The sequence below is a fragment of the Astyanax mexicanus genome, chromosome 7 (genome assembly GCF_023375975.1).
Source record: "Astyanax mexicanus isolate ESR-SI-001 chromosome 7, AstMex3_surface, whole genome shotgun sequence".
Classification (NCBI taxonomy): domain Eukaryota; kingdom Metazoa; phylum Chordata; class Actinopteri; order Characiformes; family Acestrorhamphidae; genus Astyanax; species Astyanax mexicanus.
In genome coordinates, this window is record NC_064414.1 from 39,542,698 (window position 1) to 39,570,226 (window position 27,529).

General features: G+C 39.0%; 1 protein-coding gene across 1 annotated transcript in view; it reads right to left on the bottom strand.

Moving 5' to 3' along the window:
• The window catches only part of LOC103046448 (serine/threonine-protein kinase 32C), a 119,985-nt gene that overhangs the window by 76,032 nt on the left and 16,424 nt on the right, over positions 1 to 27,529 (bottom strand). Inside the window, exon 2 of the mRNA XM_015605671.3 lies at positions 8,686 to 8,741. Within this exon, the coding sequence (XP_015461157.3) occupies positions 8,686 to 8,741 (56 nt within the window). The remainder of the gene's footprint in view (positions 1 to 8,685; positions 8,742 to 27,529) is intronic.

Consider the following 27,529-nt stretch of genomic DNA (forward strand, 5'->3'; position numbering starts at 1 on the left):
GGCTGAGGGAAGGGGAGAGGAGGGCTCAGCAGGAGAGAAAGAGGCTAAAAAACACCACGCATGCTGAGAGCAGCCCTTTTAACACTGCAGGATAACATGGCAACCTACACTGCTTCCTGTGCATACACACTCGCACACACACAAAGGGACATACAAATTTGGGAACAACCAAAATTAATATTTGATCACAAGCACTGATACACATGTTATACAGTGATAAAATTTCTGATAACTTACCATGATAGCCAATATAAACAATGACACAGATCATTAAATTGTGACGGTAATAAAGGTTTTGATTTTCTAATGTGTCTAAAGTCTAGTGTCTAGGGAAATCCCACTTTTCTGGATCCCTAAAAGGTCTTACATTTATCAAGGCCTTAAATTGTCTTGAAATGTATTTTAGATCTAAAACTTGCCAGATAATAAAATCTTAGATTTTTTTTTTTTCAAAATATTTTTATATGTTGGCTCACTATTTTAATGGTAGACTGAATTAAGGAAAACTGTAGCTGTGGTGAAGTTTATTTAAAACAAAAACAGGTTGGATATCCACAATTTTCAGTGTAGAAACAGTTCCATTCAAGTTTGTGCAAAACTGTGAATTAATGTGGCTTAGTGTACAGTCTGTAAACTATAAAACTTGAAAATATTGGTGTTGTGTGATTTTTGTCATTTTGTTTTTTGCAAAACTGGTCTTAATTGTGCATCTGAGAAGTTTTAAAATTCTCATATTTTACTACCCCAGCATAAGAGAAGCTAAAATATCACTTTTGATTAAATCTTAAGGTAATTTTTGACAGAGGAGTTGAGAAGTAAAGAGTACACAAGTCCTACACAATTCCTGCTGAAGCCAATGTACCAGAAGAATCTTAATATCAGCTTGCAGATTCATTAGGTACAAAATATTGCAATATTCTGTTTTGCAATGTTATATAGGTTCTCAGACACAGTATTGATTTGTATTTAATATTTTAAACGTAAAAATTTGTTTAGATTTAAAATCAGAACGCAGTTAGCAGTGCTGTACTCTGTCTACAGATCTCACTGTTCTGACTGCATAAAAAGTAAAGTTCTCATTTACCCAAATCATTTTAAGCAGCTTCAGCAGGCTCACACTCCTCCCCTGGTCTCTGCTGGCACTGCATGTCGGTGCGCTGCTGTACACAAGGCAGGGAATATGGGAGAGAGTCTCCAGAAAGTGGACAAGAAAAGCAATATATAAACACATGTAAACTATTTAATTTATTTAGTGGTTAAAAAGTGGATGAATGAAAACCTGCAAAAAATGTTTTCGTTTTTGGTCAAACGTTTTCATTTCGGTGCATTTGTAAATTATGTGATATATGTTATATTTGTAAAATATAAGTTACTTCTAAATTTTTATTTAAAAGTGCAATCATTTGTGGGGGTTTCAAGTGGTCCAGTGGGCTAAGTGCTGACACTATGATCAGGAGATCGTCGGTCCAAATCCTGTTAATGTAGCTCGCCATCAGCTGCCGGAGCCCTGAGAGAGTACAATTGACTTTGTTCTCTCCGGGTGGGTAGATGGCCCTCTCCCCACATCACTCGAAAGGGGGATGTTGCTCAGCACAAGGCGTCTGTGAGCTGATGTATCGAAACCAAGTCGCTGTGCTTACCTCCGAGTGCGCTGTGATGCTACTATGCAATGCTGCATCAACAGCAGTTGGAAAAGAGGCGGTGGCTGACTTCACATGTGTCGGAGGAGGCATGTGCTAGTTTTCACCCTCCTGATGTTGGAGTATCACTAGTGTCCTAATGAGTGTGTTGGGTAATTGGGGATAAATAAAGTGGGGATAATTGGGGAGAAAATGGGAAAAAAATATAAATAAAATGAGATAAAAAATGCTATGTATCATATCACCAGGGTCTTTCCAATACACAGCCCTATCAGTCAGGGTTTCAGTCATAATACAAACATACAAGCATTCAGCTGCATCCACACACAGCCTGTTCAGCTTTAGATTTAATGCACAGAAGGCAGATGTAAGCTGGTTTCCTCCCGAACACACACCCACACCCACACCCACACCCACACACACACACACACTCACAAATCACACTGATCACACATGTTAACATAATATGATTCTCTCATACAAGAGAGCGCATTAGATTATTGGTACATAGCCTCACATACATATAAATCACATGCCCACACATGTCAGACACACAACACACACAAACACACACAGGGCATAATCAGCAGAGGTTGTGTCCTCTAATGACACCTGTCCCGTGTGTGTGTTGTGTTCAGCCCCCCCGCTGTGGAAGGCCCGGGCTCAGAGATGAGCTCTTTCACAGGCTGCTCTCTCTCTCAGCTGGAGCGCTCCTCTGCTCTGCTCAGTGTTCCTCCGCTCTACACTGCTGGCTGGGGGTCTCTCTGACAGACCACTCTCTCTCTCTACAAGGACATCATACATTATTCAGCCGAGCTCCATCCACACTGATCACCACAGCGCAAACACTCGTGTTCAGACCGTCCCCCTGCATGTGAGATTTGGCCTTGTATGAAAAGTTTGAGTTAATAGCAGCATTGTGTTACAAGCTTCTCATCATTAATCATCCTCTCTCTCTTTCCTTTTATTTTACTCCTTCTACCTGTCTCTCTGCCTTTTACATTTCTTTCTCTCTCACACACACACTTTCTTTTACTGCTTCTCCTTATCTCTCTGCCTTTTACATTTCTCTCTCTCTCTCTCTGTTTCTCTAACGCACTTTCTTTTTCTGCTTCTACCTGTCTCTCTGCTTTTTACTTTTCTTTCTCTCTCACACACACATTTTCTTTTACTGCTTCTACCTGTCTCTCTGCCTTTTACTTTTCTTTCTCTCTCTCTCACACACACACACTTTCTTTTACTGCTTCTCCCTATCTCTCAACCTTTTACATTTCTCTCTCTCTCTCTCTCTCTGTTTCTCTAACACACTTTTTCTGCTTCTCCCTGTCTCTCTGCCTTTTACTTATCTTTCTCTCTCTCACACACACACACACACTTTCTTTTACTGCTTCTCCTTATCTCTCTGCCTTTTACATTTCTCTCTCTCTCTCTCTCTCTCTCTCTCTCTCTCTCTCTCTCTCTCTCTCTCTCTCTCTGTCTCTCTAACTCACTTGCTTTTACTGCTTCTCCCTATCTCTCTACCTTTTACATTTCTCTCTCTCTCTCTCTGTTTCTCTAACGCACTTTCTTTTACTGCTTCTCCCTATCTCTCTACCTTTTACATTTCTCTCTCTCTGTTTCTCTAACGCACTTTCTTTTTCTGCTTCTACCTGTCTCTCTGCCTTTTACTTTTCTTTCTCTCTCATACACACATTTTCTTTTACTGCTTCTACCTGTCTCTCTGCCTTTTACTTTTCTTTCTCTCTCTCACACACACACACACACTTTCTTTTACTGCTTCTCCCTATCTCTCTACCTTTTACATTTCTCTCTCTCTCTCTCTCTCTCTCTCTCTCTGTGTCTCTCTAACCCACTTGCTTTTACTGCTTCTCCCTATCTCTCTGCCTTTTACATTTCTCTCTCTCTGTCTCTCTAAAGCACTTTTCCTGCTTCTCCCTGTCTCTCTGCCTTTTACTTTTCTTTCTCTCACAAACACACACACACACACTTTCTTTTACCGCTTCTCCTTATCTCTCTGCCTTTTACTTTCTCTCTCTCTCTTTCTCTCTCTCTGTCTCTCTAACGCACTTTCTTTTTCTGCTTCTCCCTGTCTCTCTGCCTTTTTTGTCTTGGGATTCTGTTATGCAGGCCAGTTTTGCCCAGTCTCTTTTTTATAGGAGTCATGAATGCTAAAATAAACTGAGGCAGGTGAGGTCTGCAGTTCTTTGGATGTTGTTGTGGGGTCTTTTGTGACCTCTTGGATGAGATTTTTGCTTTGCTGTTGAGGTCATTTAGGCTGGCCTCTCCTGGGAAGGTTCACCACTGCTCCACTGGATACTGGCATGACTGGCATCTAGTTTTTGAGTACCTTTTGATCTACTTCGCTTTCTCCTTGGGGGGTAAAACATAACTTTTTTTATAATCTTTCTTAATAGTAAAAACTTTTAATTTTAAAACTACATTTTGCATTTATGTGTTTTTATTTAAATGTATTTGATGATCTGAAACACAAGGTGACAAACATGCAAAAAATAAGAAAACATAAAGGGGGCAAACACTTTTCACACCACTGTAAATCTCTCATTTGTTTTTATGCCATGTTTATGCCTAGTTATTTTTATTTTTTCTCTTCTATCTCTCTCTTAATCTCTGAGTTTGACTCAATTTTACATCTCTTTTCCACTTTTACTGTTCTGTCCATTACCTTGCTTCCTCTGCTTTCCTGTCTTTCTCTCTCATTTTCTCTTACTCTCCTTTCTCTTTTTCAATCTCTTATTTTACTTCTGGTCCTCTTTCTTTCTCTGTGTCTCTTTTTTTACATCTTTTATTATTTTTGTCTCTCACTTTTTCTTGTGCTCTCTGTCCCTCTGACTCTCTTTTTCATTTTTTTCTTTCTGTCTCTCTCTCTGTTTATCTCTCTATTCCAGTAATCCTAACAGAGTGGCTGAGTAGAAGAGGGGACCCACAAAAGGCCACAGGGCCGTTTAGCAGGATTTTAATGGCTTGTTGCTATTGTGAAGAAAAGAGTAGACGCGGGCCGCCAGGAGGAAGGAGGAAGAAGCTGTGATGAGGAAAATTAACATACATTCAAATGGTAATGTATTCCATCGTGGTTGCCGGTGCGTCATTCGAAAAGAGCCACTTGTTTCCTAAAAGATTTTGCACGAGAGCGAAGAAATAGAGCAGAGAGAGAGAGAGAGAGAAGAGGAGGAGGAAAATATGAAATATTGCCTGATAAAATGAAGGAGCAACAGAATCAGTCACATTACTGCAGTACAGCAGGGCTCAGGACCCGTCAGAGAAGCAAAATTAGTCATAAAACCACAGCGCTGCATACATTAGCACTGCAAAAAGAAACCAGCACGAAATAGAAACCAGTGGGTCAGGAGCAAAAATGGCCTTTTCAAAACAACATAATGAACCTGACATTTTCAATCTAAAGTAATTATATCATAACAAAGCAGAGGTTGCTGTTCCGTGATCTTTGGCTCTGTGTCTTTTTTTTTTTTTTGGTACCTTGGTATTATGAACACTGACTGGGAAAGGGCAGCCTGAACTATGAAAACTTACTGAGGACAGTCGATTCAGCCATAAGTAAAGTTAAACAGTGCAAAACCGTGAGATTATTGAGTCAGTTAGGGAGAGTTTTTAAGAGCAAATCTTTGGAATTTTTTACTGAGTTACTGAGCACAATTCTAAATAGAGTTGTTAGTTTGAGAAGGAGATTCCCAAATTGAGTTGTTTTTCTGAGCTGGATTTCTCACTGATAATTGTTGAGAGGCCGAGATCACTCATTAGATCAAGCAAGTACTGCTGCTGTTTTCTATTATATGTGTATGAATTCTGAAATTTATTCTGAGCCTCTGTTTTGAAGCCTAGAATAGTGGGTTAATTGCGAAGCTGACAGTTGGGCGTGGCCAGGTTAAATCCACAATGCTGTTAGACACAGCAGAAGGCCTTGGCAGTAGTCGAACATTTAACTGTAATGCCAACAGCCAGTCTAAGCTATGTTGCAAAAAAAAAAATCTTAAAATTAATTTCAATTTTTTATCCCATTTTCTCCAAATTTACACAGCCAATTACCCAACCCACTCATTAGATCTCCCTTCATCACTAGTGTTTCCCCAACACAAGGAGGGTGAAGACTAGCACACGCCTCCTCCGATACATGTGAAGTCAGCCACCGCCTCTTTTCGCACTGTTGCTGATATAGCATTGCCGAGTAGTAGCACAGCACACTCGGAGGAAAGCACAGCGACTCAGTTCTAATACATCAGCTCACAGGCGCCTTGTGCTGACCAACATTACCTTAGGAGGAATGAGGAGAGAGCACCATCTACCCACCCAGAGAGAGCAAGGCCAATTGTGCTCTCTCAGGGCTCCAGGAGCTGACGGCAAGCTGCATGAACAGGATTTGTATTACTTTTATGGCTTTATACAGCAAGTCTTACAGTTTGCTAAGATTTCCTGCAGATCAATTCAGGAAAAACCAAAAAGAGCTGGTGGTGGACTTCTGCAGGTCCAAACATTCACCTCCGGTGAGTGTGAACATCCAGGCATTGGACATTGAGATAGTGAAGTCCTACAGCTACCTGGGTGTTCACCTCAACACAGTGGCACTCTACAGGATCAGGTCAGAGCTGACATCAGCCATCTTTTTTGGATTGGTCTGCTGGAGCAGCAGCATCTCTACTGCTGACAGGAAGAGACTGAACAAGATAATCAGGAAGTCCAGCTCTGTCCTGGGGTGTCATCTTGACCCAGTGGAGGAGGTGGGAGACAGAAGAATGAGAACTAAGTTTAAACCCATGTTGGAGAACATGTCCCACTCCATGCCCCACTCTCTGACAGCACTGAGCACCTCCATCAGTGGCAGGCTGCTGCTGCTGCTTCACCTGAGATGTGTAAAGGAGAGATACTGAAAGCCCTTTCTTTCGCCCGCTGTCAGACTGTATAACAGTATTACTATCTTTAACTATGTGCAAAAAAACTGTTCACTTGTTGCTGCTGCAGTGATCTACAATGTGCACATCTGTCACCATCACTATGTGCAATAATACTAATTATTTACTATTTATTTGCTGTTTATTTACTATTAACCTATGTGTAATATCATTCATACATAACGGGGGACCATGTTTCCTCTTATTTTACTTTTTCTTGATTCATATATTTTTAATATGTTGATATTCTCTTGTATTTCTTTTCTTGCATACAGTATATATATTTTATATATTGTTTGTATATTTCCTGACACTTCTTATGCTCTGTCCTCTGTGCTGCTGTAACTTAGCAAATTTCCCCACTGTGGCATTAATAAAGAATTATCTTATCCTAAGGTCTGTGCAGCATTTCTGAAGGTTATTCTGAGCCTGTGTTATTAAGCCTAAAATAGCAGGTTAGCCACGTTACTAATAGCCGGGCTTAAATTTTGAGTTATACCTCCCAGATCTAGTTCACGGTGTGATAACCATGCATTTTCTTACCCTCGTCATAAGTGAAAATAACTGATACGATTCCCATTTGAGAGTTTGCATCCCATTAGTGAGAAATGCTCTCTTTCATTTGCATTTGACAAAACACTGCACAGTGCACAGACGCACCGGGACGCACTCTGAATGTATACAGCACAACAGCACACTCAATCATTAGCCACTTTCATATTCATTGTACAACAGAACTCCTCTTCGCCCGCCGAGACGCACTCGCAAACACACTTAGAGCTCGGCGAAAAAGGCAAAAAGCAAAAATACCCTCCATTAAATTAATTAACCATTATGGCTCAGATTAATGAAAAATCCACATGTAATTACATAAAGCCCACTTAAGCGGGCCATCTCTCAGCGTCCTCATTCAGATAACAAGAGCACCGAGGTAATTAGACACTGGAATTCCCAGCGAGCCGAGCCGGGGTGACGTTTTCCATCTAACTTGCCGTACCTACATCTAAGGTGAAGGTGAGAATAGAGACTTGATCGTGAGAGACTCCTTCCCAAATCACCTTCTGCCCCCTTCCATTTTTAAGTGACACTGAGCACTGAGTAATAATGTGTACTTTGTTTCAGCTTGTACTGTTCAATAATTTATAATGATAAAATTCCAGTGGTGCATCAATCAAAACATTCTACCACAGACTAATAAATAGTGATTTATATGAGCTGTTATTTTCCCAATAAAACATTAAAATAAGATCATTGTTACCTACAGATTGGGTCTGTTGAGTGGAAAGGGTGTCAATTTATTGGAGAAGGTTGTATTCACAGCAATGGCATAGACATTAGGTTAACGTCATCGTCAAAAGGTTTACTGCTTCATAACATAAGCATCTATTTACTAAAGTGACAAAAGTGCAGTGTTCTTCTATAAACCTCCAAAGATATTCCATCAGGAGCATTTGTCTGGCTTTTTGTCAGATTGGGAAGCAACTGGAAATGACAAATGACTAAGTTTGGGAAAACTGTTTCAAAACATTTGCTGTGTGTGTGTGTGTAAGCAAGAATGTTTTTGCTCCCTTTGCCAGACTTTTATTTAATTTATGTACAACAAATATACTAAAAACAGCACAAACATGATTAAGCTTATTTTTTAGCTCAATTAAGTGTTGAATGAATGAACTGGGTAGTAAGGAAGTCGAGTTGTATATTCACTTAATTTGGAGGAGCCGGAATTAAGTCAAATCCAAGTTAAGTTGTTAGTTTGTAATAAGCAAATCAGAGTCAGCTTTTTAGTAATTTATGGCTAATTTTAAGTAGAAGTGTTTATAAAAAATATTTCTGAGATGAGATATCTGAGTTATGTTGTTAATAAGTTAAGGGCAAATCTGAATTGATTTTCTAATCTGTTCAAATGAATTCTTAGCTGAGTTAACAGTCTTTGTCGAGTTCATAGATTATTAAGAAAAACATATTTTTTAAACATATTTTAACTCTGAGATGCAAGTCAGATAAGGCAAATCTCAGAAAAGGCAAGTCTGTCTGTATTATACACATATATATTCCCAACCCACTTATAAACTGGTGAGTTCTTGGTGTGTGTGTGTGGGAATAAGCTAGGTATAGATTCTTACCTTCCCAAAACTGCCCTTGCCAATGGCTCGGAGAATCTGGAAGTGATCAAAATTCACTGCAAAGAAAGAAAGAAAAGATGGTGGCCAGTTATTAATACGCATAATGTTTGTAATTGTTATGCTTCATTAGTGACAGCATATTTATTACAAAAGAGCAAAAACTATATGACTATATTTATGATTCATTAGTGATAGCACAGTTATATTATTCAACATAAAGACTGCATTGATTATTTAATAGCGAGTCAATAAAGCAGTGTTTGAAAAGTACAGAGAGTAGTAAAGGTGTGAGGCTGTGAATGCTTTTAGAAAAAGCTCTGTTTGATTTTGTAAGCACTGCTCTGTGCTTTGCCCCATTAGGTCTTGGAGACAGGAGGATGAGTCAGACACTTTTGGTAAGACCTTCACAAACATTAGAGTAATCATAAAGACGGATGAGACCAAGTGGCCTCCTGTGCACACACTCCACATCGGCCTCAAGGCGCTCCGTGCTGACCTCTTCTGAATGCATGAGGAGGCTTGAAATGTTCCACTGATTCTGTCTCTTCCACTGAGTCATAATGAATGAGGCACTTGTCTTAAGTGCATACTTCTCTCTTACCCCCAAACCCCCCCTCCCTTTTCACGAATCCTCAAACTGCTCTTATTGTTAATATAATAAGATGTGATATGTTGTCTGTTTTTCAGACCCTATGCTCGCTGCACTTCTGTGCTCCTGCTCACAGAAGACATGATTAAGTTGCTTCTCCACTCGCCTCAAAAAAAGCCTGCATTACTGATGATAAGGCTCGACAACAAAGCAGATGTACCACAATTGTGCATGGCCTGTGTGCATTTCCTTTAATCTTGGAGGTCACTGTCATTCAGCAGCCATTCTCTATAAATCGATGCTTCATATTAGAAAAGTCCAGCATCAAGGGAAGCAGAGAAAAAACACACAGTGGAAATACTCATCGATCTGACCTTTTCTCTTTCTCTGTCAACACCGTCAGTACTTTCTTTCTTTCATTTCTGGAGCAAGTAAAAGTGAATGTCAAAGTACGCAGCAGCATTATTCCTCAAACCATTGCGTCTGCATGAAATGAATAATGCTTCACTGCATTAGAGCAATATTCTAGCATTTTATGCTAAATTTTATCTTCAGAATCTTTACCAGGCAGTCGATTACCAAAAAAAACCTCAAAGGACACATATAATACAAACCGATTGGCAAAAGAAACATACATAAAACTCAAGCCAACAGGCAGCGTTAGTAATTTACTACACAGACATACACTGAAGCCAATGATCAGCTGATTTAATACAGACACATATCAACGGAAGTCAACGGATACCTGCTTTAAGCTTCAGTACAGAAACATACATAAAACAAATCATTGGACAGCTGCTTTAGTACAAAACCAAAAATATAACAAGAAACTGGACAGCTAATTTAACACTGGCTAAATAGTTTTTTATTTTTAAGTGTGTTTTAAGTTGACAGAATATTTTCGTTGTTTATTTAAATACAGAGAAGTTGTCAAAAGTGTTGTATGTGGTAACTGACCGTACTTCAGATGCTGCAGAGTTTAGTTAGAAAAATACCTTTATTCCTATAAGTCCCCAAATATGGATGTATCAAAAAACAAAATATATATAAAAAATTCTTAACTAATAGATTACTCCAACGAATGTATTCAACTTAACATTAAACTGCAGAGAGCTGAGTCACATGCATTATACAGTAAACATAAAACATTTGCTAGTTTTACTTAAAAATATTAGGCAACAAAAAAGCTTTTGGTCATTTTACTACAACTGTAAAGTTGTCATTACTTAATAATATATACTTTTTTAAATGTTGCCCTATATTTGCCCTAGATAAGTATAAATAATAAATGTTTTTACTAAACAAAAAAATCATAAAAGTCTGAGTTTCACTAAATGCCCTTACTATTAAAAAATATGCTTCTTTTTTTAAGTACAATTAAGTTGTTTCTATTGTAAGATAAATAAAAGTAAGAATTTATACTACTGCTACAACTACTGACTACTACTGATATAAAAAAGTTCTATAGCAGGGTAGTTCATCATATACATTAGTAAACACACAAATAAGATTAAAAATAAACAATTTATTTAAAAACAAAAAAACTTGTCAGTGTGCTGAGACCCACAATCCAAATAATATCTGCTATGAGACAGAGAGCATCTCATTAAGTGTGCAGAAAAGTGGCATTAGCAACCCGCTAGCTAGTGTTAGGCTAGTGCTGTTAGCGGCGCTGACGACCAGAGCGCAGGTTGATGCCAGGCTAACGGTCAGCTGCTAAACTTATCAGGCAACTAGCCGGCGAGCTAGCTTGAACAAATGAGCCATTTGAACTTGTGAAATCCTACAGTTTCAGCTAGCTAGCTAGATAACTAACTGCCTGATAAATTCAGCAACATTTATTGTATTTTTCCTAGCTAGCTAGCTAGCCAGTTTTAAGGAGGTAATGTATTGGTGGTTTAATACTTGCCTACTTCCAAGAAACATCTGTAAACTGTTTTGTAAACATAATTCTGAATATACTTTAGCAACCTGTCTAGAAAAAACAATTTGTACTACACAGTTGCCTGACACACTGTCTCACACACTGACAGTTAAGTCAGTATGCTCGCACCCTTGTAATCCTTTTTTCTTCAGTGTCGTGTCCCACGTGGGGTCCCAAACAATCTTTAAATATTTTGTTAGGCTGCTCAGTTCTGTCATGTTGATGTTACTAAAAATTGATATGCAAAGTTTTTGCAAATTTCTAAACAAAATACACACAAAATATTATGATGTATATATTAATTTAATTAAGCACAGTTTTAAAGGTATAATTTTAGGTAAAATATTCTTATTATGACGAGCAAAAAATACTTAGCTCAAGTCTCGTTACTCATATGCGATGTTTCTACAAATTTCTAAACAACAAAAGACAAAAACAATTATGGGCTGTACTTGCTGTTTTAATTAAGCAAAATCAACAATTAATGATTTTAAGTAAAATCTTCTCCTTTCAATCAGCAAAGTTTACTGGGCTCAAAAGTAGTATTATACAGAGAATATGACTCTCTGAGAGATGACCCAGGCCATTATCACTAAAACTAAAATTAAACTGGACTAAATGTTCCAGGCATTCAGGTCAAAATGTACTTTAGTGTCCATCATTGTAATAATTTAGGCTTTATTAGTAATAGACTTTTCCAGCAGTGTTCTAGAAAAGTTTCTGTGTGACATAACGAGTAGACTGGCCACTACGGCATGAATTATTACATCCTATCTTTCTGCCTCTGTCTGGCTTCCTCTTTGTTGTGCAGATGGACTCTCTGTTTCATTTAGAAAGCTTTCATCCACGAAGGAACACAGATATGTAGAAAATGAAAAAAGAGCTTTTGCAGATAGCAGTTATCAGCACATTGTAGACACGGCTAATGTGGACCTGTGTGTTTTTGGAGGGAACAGATAGCAGCGCATGATCTAATCTTTCCCTATTCATTAAGCTAGTGTTTCTATCTAGTGAAAAGTGAGACGCTTTTTGAATCGTCTTCAGAGAAACTGCAGCCCTAATTTTGCTCCTCTTCAGTTTGTTTTTGGCACTTCCACCCAAAACAAACTTACAAGATATTTGCGAAAGCTTTTGAAACTCAGGCAATTAAATAAAGTGCGGAGGAAGTTTATGCTGTGCTTATAAAAAGAAAGTTGCTAGAATTTTTGTGTTTTGCATGAAGTCTGTATTTAGAGTTATTTTTTAATAAAAGCCTGAGACTGTCAGCTACAAATGTGCAGACAATAAATAAAGGCAAGTTAGGAACTCACAACCTAAATATATAAATATATATATAAATGAATTGCCAGTCAGACCCAGAGTGTTATTTAATTTAAATAATATTTATTTTGCATGTATGTGCATAGGGTCAGTTAGAGTAGATGGGACTGATTCTGGTGCTTTATTGCCCAACAGCTACAGCAAACCTCTACAATATGCCCATGATTTCTGTGTGTGCCATAACATCTGGCACACATATGGCCAACGTGACGCTGTAAATGCTGTCTGGCAAATCTGTTAAAATAGCTTCAGACATGCAACCGTATACACACAGTATTATAGGCTTTGGTATCATGTTTCTCTTTATCATGCTAAAAACAAGGCAATGGTATCCTCAAAGATATAGAATGTTGTTTAAAGGTACTATATATGATTCTTTTTTGTCACTAGATGTCACACTAGAGCACTAGCATCTCAGACCAAAACAAGCATCGACAATGACCAGAAATAGAAGGGAACAACACCAAAGGGGGTGTGCTATTCAATTTCCTCTTATGTGTATACAATACACTACATCGTTGATAGATGTAGACTAGATGTAGATAAATTAGATGTTTGCTAATACATGAATATTTATAATGTATCACCTTTAACATCCAATTTTGCACCTCAAATCAGTTTTAAAGGTTACGTAACATATATTTTCCCAGTAAAAAAGATATATTTTTGTTATTTTGAACTTAATCTGTAGAATTATAAAACAATATATTTAATGCAACTGATTTCCTTGATGGTACAACCTTACAGACTTGAGGGGTACCACCCTTGTGACACTTTGGCATTTTTTACTGTGTGTACACTGAGTGTACACAGTTGCATTCAACGCACTGCAGCATTTCAAGAGGTAAATAATTGGCATGCATGGAGAAATGCCTGTGGCAGAACTGAATCAATTAAGGTGGACATTGTCAGTGTATCTAAATGTATCATTGGCAATGTGTTTGAGAAGTTTCATAAATTAATGTTGCATAACACATGCTGTATACTGATCACTTCCATTGTTTTTCTTTTAAATATCTATCTCTAACCAGCATATAGATTTAAGCTGAATGTGCAAGGTCTGAAGGCCTAGCATATTATTAATGATCTTTTTATGAACCTGTCTCTAACAAACCTGCAGGTCCTGCTGAGTCAGCTCTGCTGTTATAACAGAGAGAGAGAGAGAGAGAGAGAAAGAGAGGAAGTCTGGACTGAATGGGCTGCAGTGGTTATTGGCATGACTCCTACAGGGCTAAAGCCAGTGGTGTAAGAATGAAGGCATATTTTCCACTGGGCTGCTAATGGCTCTCAGCAGAAAGTGCTTACAATTGAAGCCAACAAGGGAATTTATCACAGTGAAATAAATGTAAATATGACATTTTCTCAGGAAATCTATCCGATCTATTACAAGTTCGGAGATCGAGATGAACTAACGCTAAGAAACACATTAATTCAAACCATACACATTAATAAGACTGACTAATATCCCCTTTCTCTGTTTAATACCATATATACTGTACATTATTTCTCATTTAACATTTAAGTGATTACTGCTACTAATTAAACCAGTCTTTCTGTCCTGAGGAAAAATAGAACATGTCAGGTTCTGGAAGAGTTATTTGAATAATTCTGTAATAGTGTGTAGTGTGGGTTGTTAAAATGTGTTGGGCTTCATCACTGCGGACAGCCTATTAGCTTCAGAGAGTTTAACAGCTCCCCTGATATCAGGATTTTTCAGTGAATTCATGTTATTTAATGAACACTACAGAGACCTTGTTACTTTCAGTGGCGCTGCATTCAGAGCCTTGTTTGGAAGCCCAGTATGTCTTCATACCTTGAAACTTGCAAATTCTTAGGTTTAATAGCTTACTGATTGCACAAAACTACTTAATAGCAAACTTCTTTTTATTAAATTCTTAATGAATATTTATTCGACATAATGTAATTTTACTTTTAATCCTGAGCTGTGGACCTAGTGTATTACATATTTTGAAGTAACTTATACTTTCAAAGAACCCAAGGACACTTTACAATCAACACATTACACAATCCTTTACACTCAGCACTCAACCATCACACACACACACACACACACACAGCCGTAAGAAGCAGAAGCTCTCAACCGTGAGTGCCAATCCATATCTGTCCATCCACTTACTCTGTATTTAATTGTCTTTGTTGCTAGTGTGGCTGTTTTTTATGAACCTAAATCTTACATGCCCGTGTACAAATGACATTCTACTCTGTGCAAAATTAACAGCACAAAATGAGCAAAAGCTATTGATCAATGTATGAAAAATGTTTTTGGCCGCACTAAAAAAAAACCCTAATCATTAGCCTCAGCTGCCATCTGCTTGACGCATGGACCTATTTGGAGACTAACAACCAGCAAGCTTGAGGGGGAAAGCCCACAGCTTGAGAGGCGCACAGAGGAAGTCATTAGTAACTATCCTGGGCCGGAGATGTCGAAGCCTGTTCTGCCCTCCAGATTATTCTGACTAATGATAATGGTCACACTGGGTCATTCTGACCCCCTTTTTCACAGTGTACAACACACACACACACACACACATAACCCACAGCCCACTGGGCAGAAAGCAGGTCTCAGGTCGACCAGGAGAAAAGCATCCATTCTTCTTATCTTCACCTTATTTTTTATCTGAGGCATTAGCCCACACGGTGCAGCTAGAGCAGGCCCTGAAAACCAGGCGACTGCATGATTTACTGTGTTAGAAAACTCGGGAGTCTTCTGTCATGTTTTGGGGTTAAGATTCATGCTATATTTTGGCTTGGCAGAGAAAAACACAAAGTTCTAACAGACTTACGAGTAGCATGTTTCATAAGAGTGCGAGGGACTGTAAATATCAGGCGTATTATCTCCTGATTCCTTCCTTCTCCGTGCCATATGCCTCCCGTTAGAGACCTGAAAGAGCAATCTGGCTGGGAGAGAAAGCACACGGCTCCAGCGGCGTGCAGCTTCTAATGACTTCTTTATCTCCTGTTTATTCCTCATCTCTGGCAGACGCTTCAAACCTAAGACATTTAAAAAGCAAGGCATCTCTGGAAGCTGGAACAAATCAGAACACTCTCTAATGTCTTCCTGCCAACGCTGATGAATGTTCCCTTCCAGAAAGCGCAGCTCACTTAAAACATACGGTGATGCAGTGCTCTAGGAAACAAGACTCAGGGAGGATATGCTTCATCCAAATTTGCCTCACCTGTCTGACTAAAGCACCCACAGGAGAAATTAGGCCCAGGCAAAATGCCAGCAGAGAAGCTGCACACCATGGCACTGCTTTCCGTGCTCTCAATTTACTGACTTACTTTAAATGAAACAAACTTAACTTACAATAAAAACTAAGCAGATTACACTCTATACACCTACCAGCCATAACATTACATCACTGTCCATTTTATCAGCTCTACTGACCAGACAGGAGCACTCTGTAGTTCTGTAATTAAATATTCTAGCCTATTTGTTTCTTGGCATACCCTGTTATCCTTCCTTCACTTTGTTCTTTCATCACAGAGCAGGTATTATTTGGGAAATTAGAACCGGTATGCATTTTTCACATACTGTCATACTGCTTGAGGCGTTGTGGAGCACGGTGTAGAACAGCACCGTCAAAGAAGCACATACAGCTCGGTAGCTATTGCTAGCTAGCTAATTTTGGAGTCAAACGCTCGTCTCGCTCTGTCCTGCCTAGAGGGAAATGAAAAGCACTGCAACAGAGATCCTGCTGCTGTTCCTCACTGTATGGGTGTTTTTTTATCCGAGCAAAACAAAAAGTAATGATAGCCATTTTAAATATATCAATACTGTAGCTTACAGGATAGTTTTAATCCACATTGAATTGAATGTATTTTTTAATTGGAGAAAGAAGAAAATTTTAATACTGTAATGCATCTAATGGCTTCAATAACAACATATTGTAAATTAATTTTAAACCTAAGTCTTACTTGTGCAATAGAGCTTTTAAGAAATGTCTCTTTTACATATTTAAACATTGGGCATTTTTAGTCCATTTATAGTGTTTATGGAATTATTTAAAACATTTAGTTTTCTAAAGGAAACAGTGTTAAAGTTGTTTGCATATCTCTTTTTGAAATCTATTGTTTACATTCTTCAGCTGTTTTTCTGCTAATGTAGAATATATGATTCTTTCATATATTGTGTCATTTTGTGGGACAAAGTAAACCAAGAAGTAATCAAAGCCTTCATTTAAACCCTTGTATTTTATATTATATATACTCCTAACAGTACAGTAAGTCCCAAACCTATATAAAAGCCCATTTTGTTATTTATAATATTAATAATAATAATAATAATAATAATAATAATAATAATAATAACAGTGTTTAAAAAACAGTGTTTAAAAACTCCAGCAGCCCTGTTGTGTCTAACCCACTCATACCCGCAAGGAAACATTCACAGTGCAAGCTAGAAAAGGTAAGTGAACCACTGTGTTATTGTCTACTAAAAGAGTTTACGTGTTTCTATTTAAGAGATTAATTTAGACATGTGGATATCACTGTTGCTTTGTTCATTCAATAAAGGCACACAAATTATAGCTGCTCTGTGGTGGTCCTGTGGTTTCCTGATCATTAAAGAACAGGGTGGAAGGAGGTTAACAAGGTAGGCAGAGGAGCAGATGTACTACAGTCTGTTTACTGAATATTATTATAATCAATTATAATATTCTAAAATGTGTGCAGATGAACTTGCCACATACACAATGATCTTACATTGCTTTAAAAGCATTAAAAACCTACATATTTCTATAAAACGTATGCTTTCAGATGCAGGGGAAAAAACAATGATGTTTATGTCCTGGTCATAATAAATCCAATCATATCCTTCTAGTTACATAGACTGTTGTTTTAAAATAAAGATAATAAAATGTTTTTGCATTTAGAATATCTTCTTACTCTATGCACTAGCAGACAGAAAGCAATACTATTAACAAATAGTACCCCCATCCTCTGCTACTAATCCCACCCTCTAAATGCTAAGCTAGCACAGAGACCCTCTATAATACCACACTTTGCCTAAAACAATGATATGGAAGCAAAATATGTTATCATTTCTAAACTGGAAATATCAGTAAATGCATATGACAGCCATGTTGCTACAGTGATCTAAAATCAGTTATGACATTATTCTTATGGGAAATAGAAAAGTTTACATACATACATATTAGTGTTTTTTTATAATGCAGTCTGCACAGAAAATAACAATTTGTTTCTAGGGTCAAATGTTTAAAAAGATGCACTGTGTATCCTTTTGTTCTTTTCCAAGCAGTTAAAAAGAATACTCTTTGTCACAGAGCAAGTGTTCACTGGGAGGCGCAGTCATATTTGCTATTAATTATGCATACAGGGATGATGTAATTTTCATAAGCTCTTCGTTATTAATCACAATCACGAGCACAAATGCCCCCCAGACACAAACAGTGCTGCGCCGATGCATGCTGGGTAATCTGAACGCAGCGACTCGTGAAAATTTAGGTTGGCTCACATGGATTTGAGGATGGTCGGAAGCTTAGACAAACACTGACAGAGCAATATCAGGCGTCCTCCAAGTAAAATCTGCTGCAGCCAAAGGCTTAATCTACACTAATCTATCTGTAACACACTTTTATATGAATAACCGCACTACGGACAGTCAATGGTGCACTGAATGCATGCGCCATAGCTAAATCACTGTGTTTGGATGCACAGGACCTCACAGGGAAGCCACCGGATTTTCCTGGATGAAATTCTTGTCACGCACATGTCTTTTTTCTGTGACCCGTGATCTTCTTTTGAGATATGATTCAGAGTATTTATTTGGCTCAGGATGGACCTTTCTTGCAGGATGGCGAGGCAAACGAGCAGGCAGATAGCGAGGGTGGTAAGATACGCTCCTCTATAAATCACAGAACAAAAGACAGCCCAGCGTCTGCCCTTTTCCCTCCAGAGGAAATATCTAAGCGGTTAAAGCATCTCATGATAATCAAGAGAGCAGTCATCCTTTAGAAACAGGCCACCCGCTGTCTCAAATAGATGCTTTTATCATCTAACCAACCTTCAAGGGCAGAAAAGTCCAAAAACGTTACAAGCAGCCCTAAACCTGTCTGGCCTTAAATACACAATAAAAAAGTTCAGCCCAAAATATTTAAGGTGGCAATAATACACTTACTGAGCACTTTATTAGGAACATCAGGTTCTGTTTCTGTCAGCTAATAACAGAAAGCTGAGGCTGCAGTGGACACAGGTTTACGAAAACTGGACAACTGTTGCCTGCTCTAAAGAATCTCTGTTTTTCATGCCGACAGATTGTACCTGATATAAATCCAGTGGAACACAATTTGGTAAAATAGGAGATTGGGAGATTCATAGAAAGAAAGTGTTTCTAGATCTGCAAACATTCCAAGTTTTTGGGATTTTTGGAAATGTGCATTAAAAAATCTGTAAAGGAAAAGGCCAGAAAATCTAAATAACAACACATCATATAAAGTTTCTTTGCCTAAATGTAGTGGACAGAATCACTCTACCTACTGTAATTTTACTGGTAGATATTTGTAAAGACAAACTGCAAAGCAACTTTTTCTGATCAGCTGATGGTCCAGATTAATACTCAAAAGGTTAAAGGTTTCAACATTTCATAAAAGGTTTTAACATTTCATTAGAAAAGTAAAGATGATGAGTTGTATCAGCTATCACTGACAGAAGCAATGCCAGCTCAAAAAACACATACATACTAAATTAATGTGGTTTCAAAACAACAATCCTTCTGTAAATGTAAGCTGTTTGAGGCCCATGATTCAAATTAGTTGCTGATTATCGATCAGTGATTTATCAGTGATTATGGAGGTGGACCAATTTTAAATCTGATTTGACTAATGTTAATCTTTAGAGGCTGTAGTTCTGGTGTTCAGTCTGACACAGTCTGTTTGCCCTATTCCTCTTCCACCCATATTCCCTTCATCTTTGTCAAAGCACCTTGTCCATGTTTGCCAGACGCTGTCAGAATTTTCTGGACTAAATCCTATTTTATATTAAATACTCCAGCAGTTTTATGACCCGTACATCCGCAGTTCAGGCGCTGCCTATTTGATCTCTTTGAAACTCTGTAATTACCTGACACTGCTTTGAAAATAAGAGCTGGTCTACCTATTAGACCTCTTTCACAGTTGACACACATAGTTAAAGGCATTTAACCTCACATGACTCACCTGTAATATATGTATGTATTACAAAGGCAGCTGCCCAGGTGAGCCATAATAGGTTATACATACTATTTGCCTTTATATATTTGGCTTTATTTCATATTCAGTATATGAACAAAAATATTTTTATCTTGTTTAATTGGAGTCACTGTCCGGGAAAGGCTTTTTTTGAGGCGTTTGAAGGATTTTGGGGCATTGCTGTGAGGACCCCAACTCCTCAACTCATCCCAAATGTATTGGACGGAGCACCATCATTGCAGAGAAGACAGTTTCACTGCTCCACTGATCAATGCTAGGGGGCTTTTTACCCCACTAGTCCACATCTGGCATTAAACATGGTGTCATTAAGCTCATTAAAGAATCACACACCCATACACACACTACACAGCAAACAGGGAAAAACTGACGAAGCATAATTCAAATGAAAGTTGTGTTTTTGGGCATCTAAGTAAACAGCTGTGATCAGTGAGCAGGCTGACAGTGCTGTAGTATTGAAGAATAATAATGCTAACGAACAAAAACACAACAAGGGAAAGCTAGAAGTACAAGAATAAAACAACAGAGAAACTAATGAGGCCAACAAACCAGAACTCTAACAATGCAAGGCGATGACCAAAGGGAGGAATGAGCTATAAATACACAGAAAACTAACATGCACAGCTGGTGGCAAAGATTAATGGGTGAAGCTGTATACAAACAGTGCACAGGTGAGGGCGATGACAAGAGGGCGGGGCTAGGAGCAAACAGAAGAAACAAAGTATTGCTGCTGTTGTTTCATAGTTTATTTGTTGGTAATAAATGTCAATTTGAAATGTTATAGCAGCAAGAAGTTGTGTAAATGTTGCCACAGTCAGTGGCGCAAAAAGTGGGTATGCAGCCTATGCACTAGAAGAAGCGCCCCAATAGATTTCCTCTCCGGAGAAACAGCCAATCAGCTTGCTTGTTTTGCGGAGCGCGGTGGGCAAGTAATGACAGGACAATTGACAGGACGTTGTAAAACGTAGCTCTCTTTTGATAAAATATTTTGTTGACTACCTTGTGGGTACACTAGCCACTAGCTATAGTGGAATTTTCTATTACCACTCCATTAAGAAACATGGAATATTTAATGCTTCGTTAACTCTGCAGGACACACACTGAAAGCAACATTAATGTAGCTTGAACCTGGGCCCCATCTGGCACTTACAAGTGGCCCACATACCATTTGGAATGATGGCCCAGAGGTGCACCAGATGTGGCTGCCAGAAATGGCCTAAACTAGATCTAGTAGATGAGTGGTGGGCCTGTTCTGAGAGCGATGGTTAAGCAAGGCAGATCTGTAACAATGTAACATCTGTAAAAATATAATAGCATTGATTATCAATTTAGGTTAAAATTTAAGTATGATCCTTTTAATATCAGTTATGCTAAATATTTAAGGATGCACCTTATTCAGCAACAGAAATTATTCATCTGAAAATGGCCAAAAACTTTTGGCAAAAAGCAAAATTAAAAAACTTTTTGATCAACTACATCAGAGTGCCCCAAAAAATACAATGTCTAATCACTTAAGTTAAACTGAGTATCAAGTAAACAGATTTGAAAACTTAAAACCACATGTAACTAGAAATGAAATGTGAGTGACTGGTCTAGAAGGACACACCAGGTAACTCTTTACTTCAGAAACCAAGGCTGCATTTCTCAACTGCATTCAAAAGCTCCGATAAAGCAGGACAGCCTTCAGTGACATAATATTCAAAAATGCAGTGTTCCTAGGCTCCATCCTTGAGTTTGAGAAACTGCTCTTGTCTCTTTAGAAGAGAAGGAATAAAGGAAGGGATTATTAAACTTTAATGTACGTTAATGTCACAATACTTTATTCCAAGTCACTCTGGACCATTTCTACTGGCCCATTCATCACAAAGTCTTCATACAATAAGAAAAGCAGCTGGCATTTCTTTAAACTGGTTTAAAGAACTAAAAGCGAAAGGAAAAAAGTATAGGAGGTTTTAATATGACAGTGACAAAGTGTCAGTTGCCATATTTCAGAAATGTCAGAGATTGAAGAGCCCTCAAACTGCTTTTATTTTCTCTGCAAGGATTAAAAACCCACATTCATATGCATGGATGGATGTTCACACAGGCAGAGTATACTGCTAAAACCAGATCCTGACAATTTCAAGCAAAATAAAAAGGAACACTGACAGGCTTCCTCTCAGCCCCACTCACTAGTGCAATATCTCAACATCTGACGGCAATAAAAATCTTTAAATGCAAGAGTAAAGCTATCTTCGCTGCTATACCCTGGAGGTATATAGCACTAAGCAGTCAGTGCACTTATACGGATGACATCAATCATAGCCTGCTACAGTGCAGCAGAATAAAACGATAAAGCATATGTTGCAAAATGGTTTGAGGAAGCGAGCCTTTCCAGTCAAGCCTTTGAGACAAAACAAATCAATGGCTTTATTGAGTTTTCTAAGGGTTTTTTTTATAACCCAACTAATTAGATCTCTGGCCAAGCCAATTGATTAACCTCAACAAACAGTAGCTGTCAATGACGCTATTTTTAAAAGTCCTTCCAAGGAAGCCAAAGCAAGAAAAAGCCTCCCATGGTTTTCCAGCCCTAAATCTATACGTCTGACACCTCTGTGTACTCAAATTACTATCATCACTGCAGCAGCTTGCATTGTTTTCTCTCTGTGTGCTGAAGGTCTAATACAGTTTAATGGTTGGCTTTCAAACCTCCGTCTCTTCTGAATATGGATGAGGACACACACACACACAGTCCACTGTCACTGAGACTTTGCCTATTTTCTCTCCGCATTTTTAATGACGCTTTGGAATTGAAATGTCAGCAGGAACAGAGGGAACGCCAGCACCCTGGCATTAAAACACACATGGTAGTTCTAGGTACCATGACAATGCCTTGGAGAGCTGGAGACACCATGTTTAGTGCTCATATGTACCATGTGTTGTTTTCTGTGCTCATTTTCCCTCTAATTAATTGTTATCTGTGGAGGCATTAATTGATCTCTCCGTTTTAAAGGAGGGACATCATTGACGGTGTTCTGAGACACAGAGGAACCAAAGAAGACCAAACAGCTTCAGATTTCCCACACCGACTCTTATCGATCAGAAAATTTGTCTGACTACTTCCTTTCCTTGCTCACCAAATATTATAGCTGGAGGCTGGTGTGTGCACCGCTGAGCTCAGTGATGAATGCATTGATGAGTGAATTTGCATGGATGCTGTTTCTTTCCATATTAGAACATTGACATTTATGGCATTTGGCTGGTGGTGGTAATAAAGAGACGCAACCAGTTTAAACTGAGAAAATCTGACACGCTCTTTGTGTGTATGTACCACACTGTGCATGGAGAACTGAAAAAGAGAAAACAACTGCCTGAGGATGTGTGAACCAAAATAAAAGTGGAAAAAATCTGGATAATTACGAAAAATCTCAAGGCTATAGGTTTATCTCCATAGATTTTAATGTTCCTGTGTTAACTGGGTCCAACATAATTAAACGTTTACAGCCCATGACACTCTATCTAACAGAAGACAAACAATGATGGACATTTTCAACAAAGGATGGTTGGAGTTACAGTGTTTTGAAATAATGGATTAAACCTTTTTCTCTGCATTCTGAGTCCTGGTCATGTAGCTTGCCATCAGCTACCGGAGCCCTGAGAGAGCACAATTGGACTTGTTCTCTACGGTTGGGTAGATGGCTCTCTTTCCCCTCATCACTCCTTGCATGATGTCCATCAGCACAAGGCATCTGTGAGCTGATGTATCGTAACTGAGTCGCTGCGCTTTCCTCCGAGCACACTGTGATGCTACTCGCCAATGCTATAGCAACAGCAGTTTGAAAAGAGGTGGTGGCTGACTTTACATGTGCCGAAGGAGCCATGTGCTAGGCTTTAACCTCCTTGTGTTGTGGCATCACATGTGATGGGGGATATACAGCTGAGTAGCAGCTGAATGGGTGGGACACTTGGCCTAGCTAAAGTGGGAGAAAAAATGGGCGGCCTATGACACTTTTCAGTTCTTTGAAATAATACAGGTGAAAATCATTTATCATGTAGGCACTGCTACAGACTAGTGTGTGTGTGTGTGGGTGTGTGTGTTTCTTCTGGTTGCTTCCAGCACTCATCCACATCCCATCAGACAGAGTATCAATTAGAAATTTCCCACTATTTTTCCAAAGGATCTCCTAACAAGATAGAGACCTCAGCGGTCATTAAGTCAGTTTGACTGTGTGTGTGTGCCTCTGAGAGATAGAGAGAGTCAGAAAGAGAGAGAGGAAAAGTGTGTGTGAGAGAGAGAGAGAGTGTGAGTGAAAGCACGCCTGATTTCTCAGTGTGCGCTCTTCCCTTGATGGCTCATGCATTGCATGGCTGATTGCATTAGAATGGGCCGGTGTTGTGGGAGTGGGGGAATCGATAAAGGGCGGCCGGCAGATGGGCCTGCCTTTGAAGAGGCTGCAGGGCCTGGGCTGGAGCTGGCAGCCTTGCTGCATCGATTTCTCCACTCAGCCTAGTAGTGGCCGGTTATTTTAGCGGCTACGAAGCACGCGAGCACAATCACAGAAGGAGCGCTCTATAATCAGGTTTCACTACTGCTCTGCTCTGTACCAGTCAAAAGTTTGGACACACCCTCTCATTCAATGTTTTACTTATTTCTTTATTTAATTTCTTTTCTACATTGTAGATTAGACGTGACAAAGGGACACATATGGAATTACAAAGTAAACAGTAAAAAAGTGTTTGTCTTCCACAATCCCCTGATCTAAACCTGATCAACTGAAATGGTGATATGAGCTGGAGCTTCACAGTGTGAAGAAAAACAGCAACTATTTTTCAGCACCTCTAGGAACTCCTTTAAGATGCTGAGAAAACTATTCCAGGGTTCCTCTACCTCATGAAGGCACTGAGAAAACAACAAGCTTCTGCAGATCTTTCCTTAAAGCTAAATATGGCTACTTAAAAGAATATAAAATATAAAGTATAATCTGGTTTGTTTAACACTTTTTGTTTACAGAATAATTCCAAGTGTGTTCCCGTGTTAGCTTTAATGACTTCAATGTTAATTTTTTTTAGTCACGTCTGGCGCTAAAAGCACTCCTGTTTCCTTCGCATTCAGCTCTTCCTGCACTCTTCAGTCACTGGACTACACTACCCAGAACACACCACACATGGACTACACTTGCACACATGATCACATGACTCTGCATGGGGCACTTCCAGAAAGCAATCTGTGTAATTAGGCTCACCTGTTTTCCCCTGTATATATACCCCTTCAGCTCTCATTCTCATTGGTTAGCATTGTTTTGTTCGTCCTGCATTATAACATGTTTCCATGCTCTGTTTGTTTACGACTATTTTTCCGTGTACCCCGATTCTGCCTATGTTGCTGTTTGCCTGTGTTCTGCCCTTGGACTGTCTCTAGGTTATGGTATGTCATTCCCTGTTGGATCCTGTTTACCGACATTGACCCTGCTTGCTCTGACCACCCTTTGTATCGCCCCTTTTCTTAATAAAGCTGTTTTTACGCATCTGCGTTGTCCTGAGTCCTGCCTGATCATGACAATTTACTGCATTATGCTAATTTTGCAATACAGAGCAACGCAATGTCAATAACCAAAAGTAATGGTATTGAATCAAAGAATTCTCAGCCTGTGAACATCATATGAATTGAGGTAAACTTCTTGAGAGTTCCCAATCCACACCCTGTTTTTTTCAGGAAGTCGGATGTGTTTTATGTTACAGGAAGGTAAGAAAGTGAGCAGAGAATCTGATGTTATTACAGGATGAACTATTCTAGAAAAGCTGTCAAACCACCAGATGGTCTTTAGACTCATCTCAGCAGGTCTAATAGAACTTTTAATAACATCATTAACTTCAGCACTAACACAAGTGTCACAATCCGCCGTTCAGCTGGCTAATGGCTGACAGGAATTCTGCCTCTGCCCACAGAAGTGGCGTGTGCTTGGCACTGTCTCTGTGGGACACGGTGGCAGTGCTGGTGTGGTGGGCTGCTGGGCGCATGTGTTGTGTGTGTGTGTGTGTGTGTGTTCTCTTCCTCACCAGAGAAGGAGTCATCACACTCTCTCACCCACAACCCTTCACTTTCAGTCTCTCACACAGATCCCTGTTCACAGCTGTTGGGAAACTCAGCACACACACAGGTGTGAAAAAAGAGTGTGAGAGTTGCTGTGTGAGTGTGTGCTTCTAGAACGTTATCGTCATGGCACACAACCCACTAGCGTGTTCAGCTAGTAGATTATGCCAGGAATGTTCTTCATCATCCCACTTTAAACTCTCGTTACTGTCTCCTTACTGAGACTTATAATAAAGCAATAATCCAGTCACAATTTTTAGAATCACTCTTAGAGCTCTACCTGATTCAGAATTGTGTCAGTCAAACCAGATTTGGACATTTAATATTAATTAGTTCTTATTTTGTCCCTTCTATAATTATCTAGCAATCAGAATTCCCTGTGCTTGAGTTCCAGTGCTGATTCTCATCACATGCACAGAAATGTATTTTGGTGCATTTAAAATCAGAAAAACGAGACGCTACAAATAGAGCGAACGTACGTATGTTTGAAATAAGCTTGTGTAGCCACTTTAACTATTTTAAACATTAAAATCGATTTATAAATGAATAACCAATTAAAATAGTTTCAAATAAGTACTGCATGCTTCACAATAACTAATATCCGTTCTTCAACAGGATAACCCGGCAACTTTACTTCTCATTAAATTTTAATAATTGCGCTAAATAAATAAATAAATATCTGTGATTTAGGTTTTAAAACATTGAAGACAAAAAAGCAAATGCCATTTTTTGTTTTTGTGGACCAAAAACAAGTCATAGGTCTAAAATGAAAGACTGAAGTGATTTGCTGTGTTGAATGTTGCAAAATGATATAGCACTGCATTTTGTTAAGTGCTATAAAAGTAGCCTCCAGACTTTTTTCAGAGATATCATTATTACATTTTTTTTAATAATACCTTGACTGCCCAATGGTTTGGTTGAATCGTGCTGTAACACGGTTCAGGCCCCTCCCCACTCCCCACTGACCTGCACTCACACTGCATTTAAATAGTCATCACTCACTACTGTTGTGACGAATATAGCACCCCCGCCATAAAAAGCGCCCTCTTTTGGAAGAAAAAACGGAGATTATCACAAAATATGAGCTAAAATTTCCTGTTAACTCAGTCACAGTTACATAGTGACATAGCGTGCACTCCCGAGAGGGGGTGCTTTTTCTGGTGGGGGTGCATCACTGACATCATCTTGTTTGTGCTTGGGCACGAATAGTGCTCACACTGCGTGTGTACCGTGTCCGAGTCCAAGTGAGCCAATCAGAGCGATTCCACTAGCCGAATGAGTCGTGCATTGGGAGGTAAACATGCCCTGGCATGGTACAGATTGCTTAGTGTGAGTACACACTATGAATCTACTGAGCCTACTGACAGCTTTGTAACTGAAAATTTGACTTATCTACTTTTAGAACTTTTGTGGAAGATTCTAATTCAAAACTACATACACTATAGGTTGGTTTCCTGTACGGGCAAGACAATTCCATGACTTATCCTAGAAAATCTCCATTTAAATTGCTGTGTAGTCCAAGACTAAACTGGGAAGTCAGGATGAGGTGGGGTGATAGGGCTTAACTGTGTGCCTTTGACTTTGTTGTGAAGCTATTGTTTTAAACGAGTGTATTGCAGTAAGCTTTTGCTGCTGCAATCAGATTTAGTATTTTGGCCCACACCAGGGTGTACACTCAGCTACAAATTGGATTGCAACCCAATGCGAACTGTTCC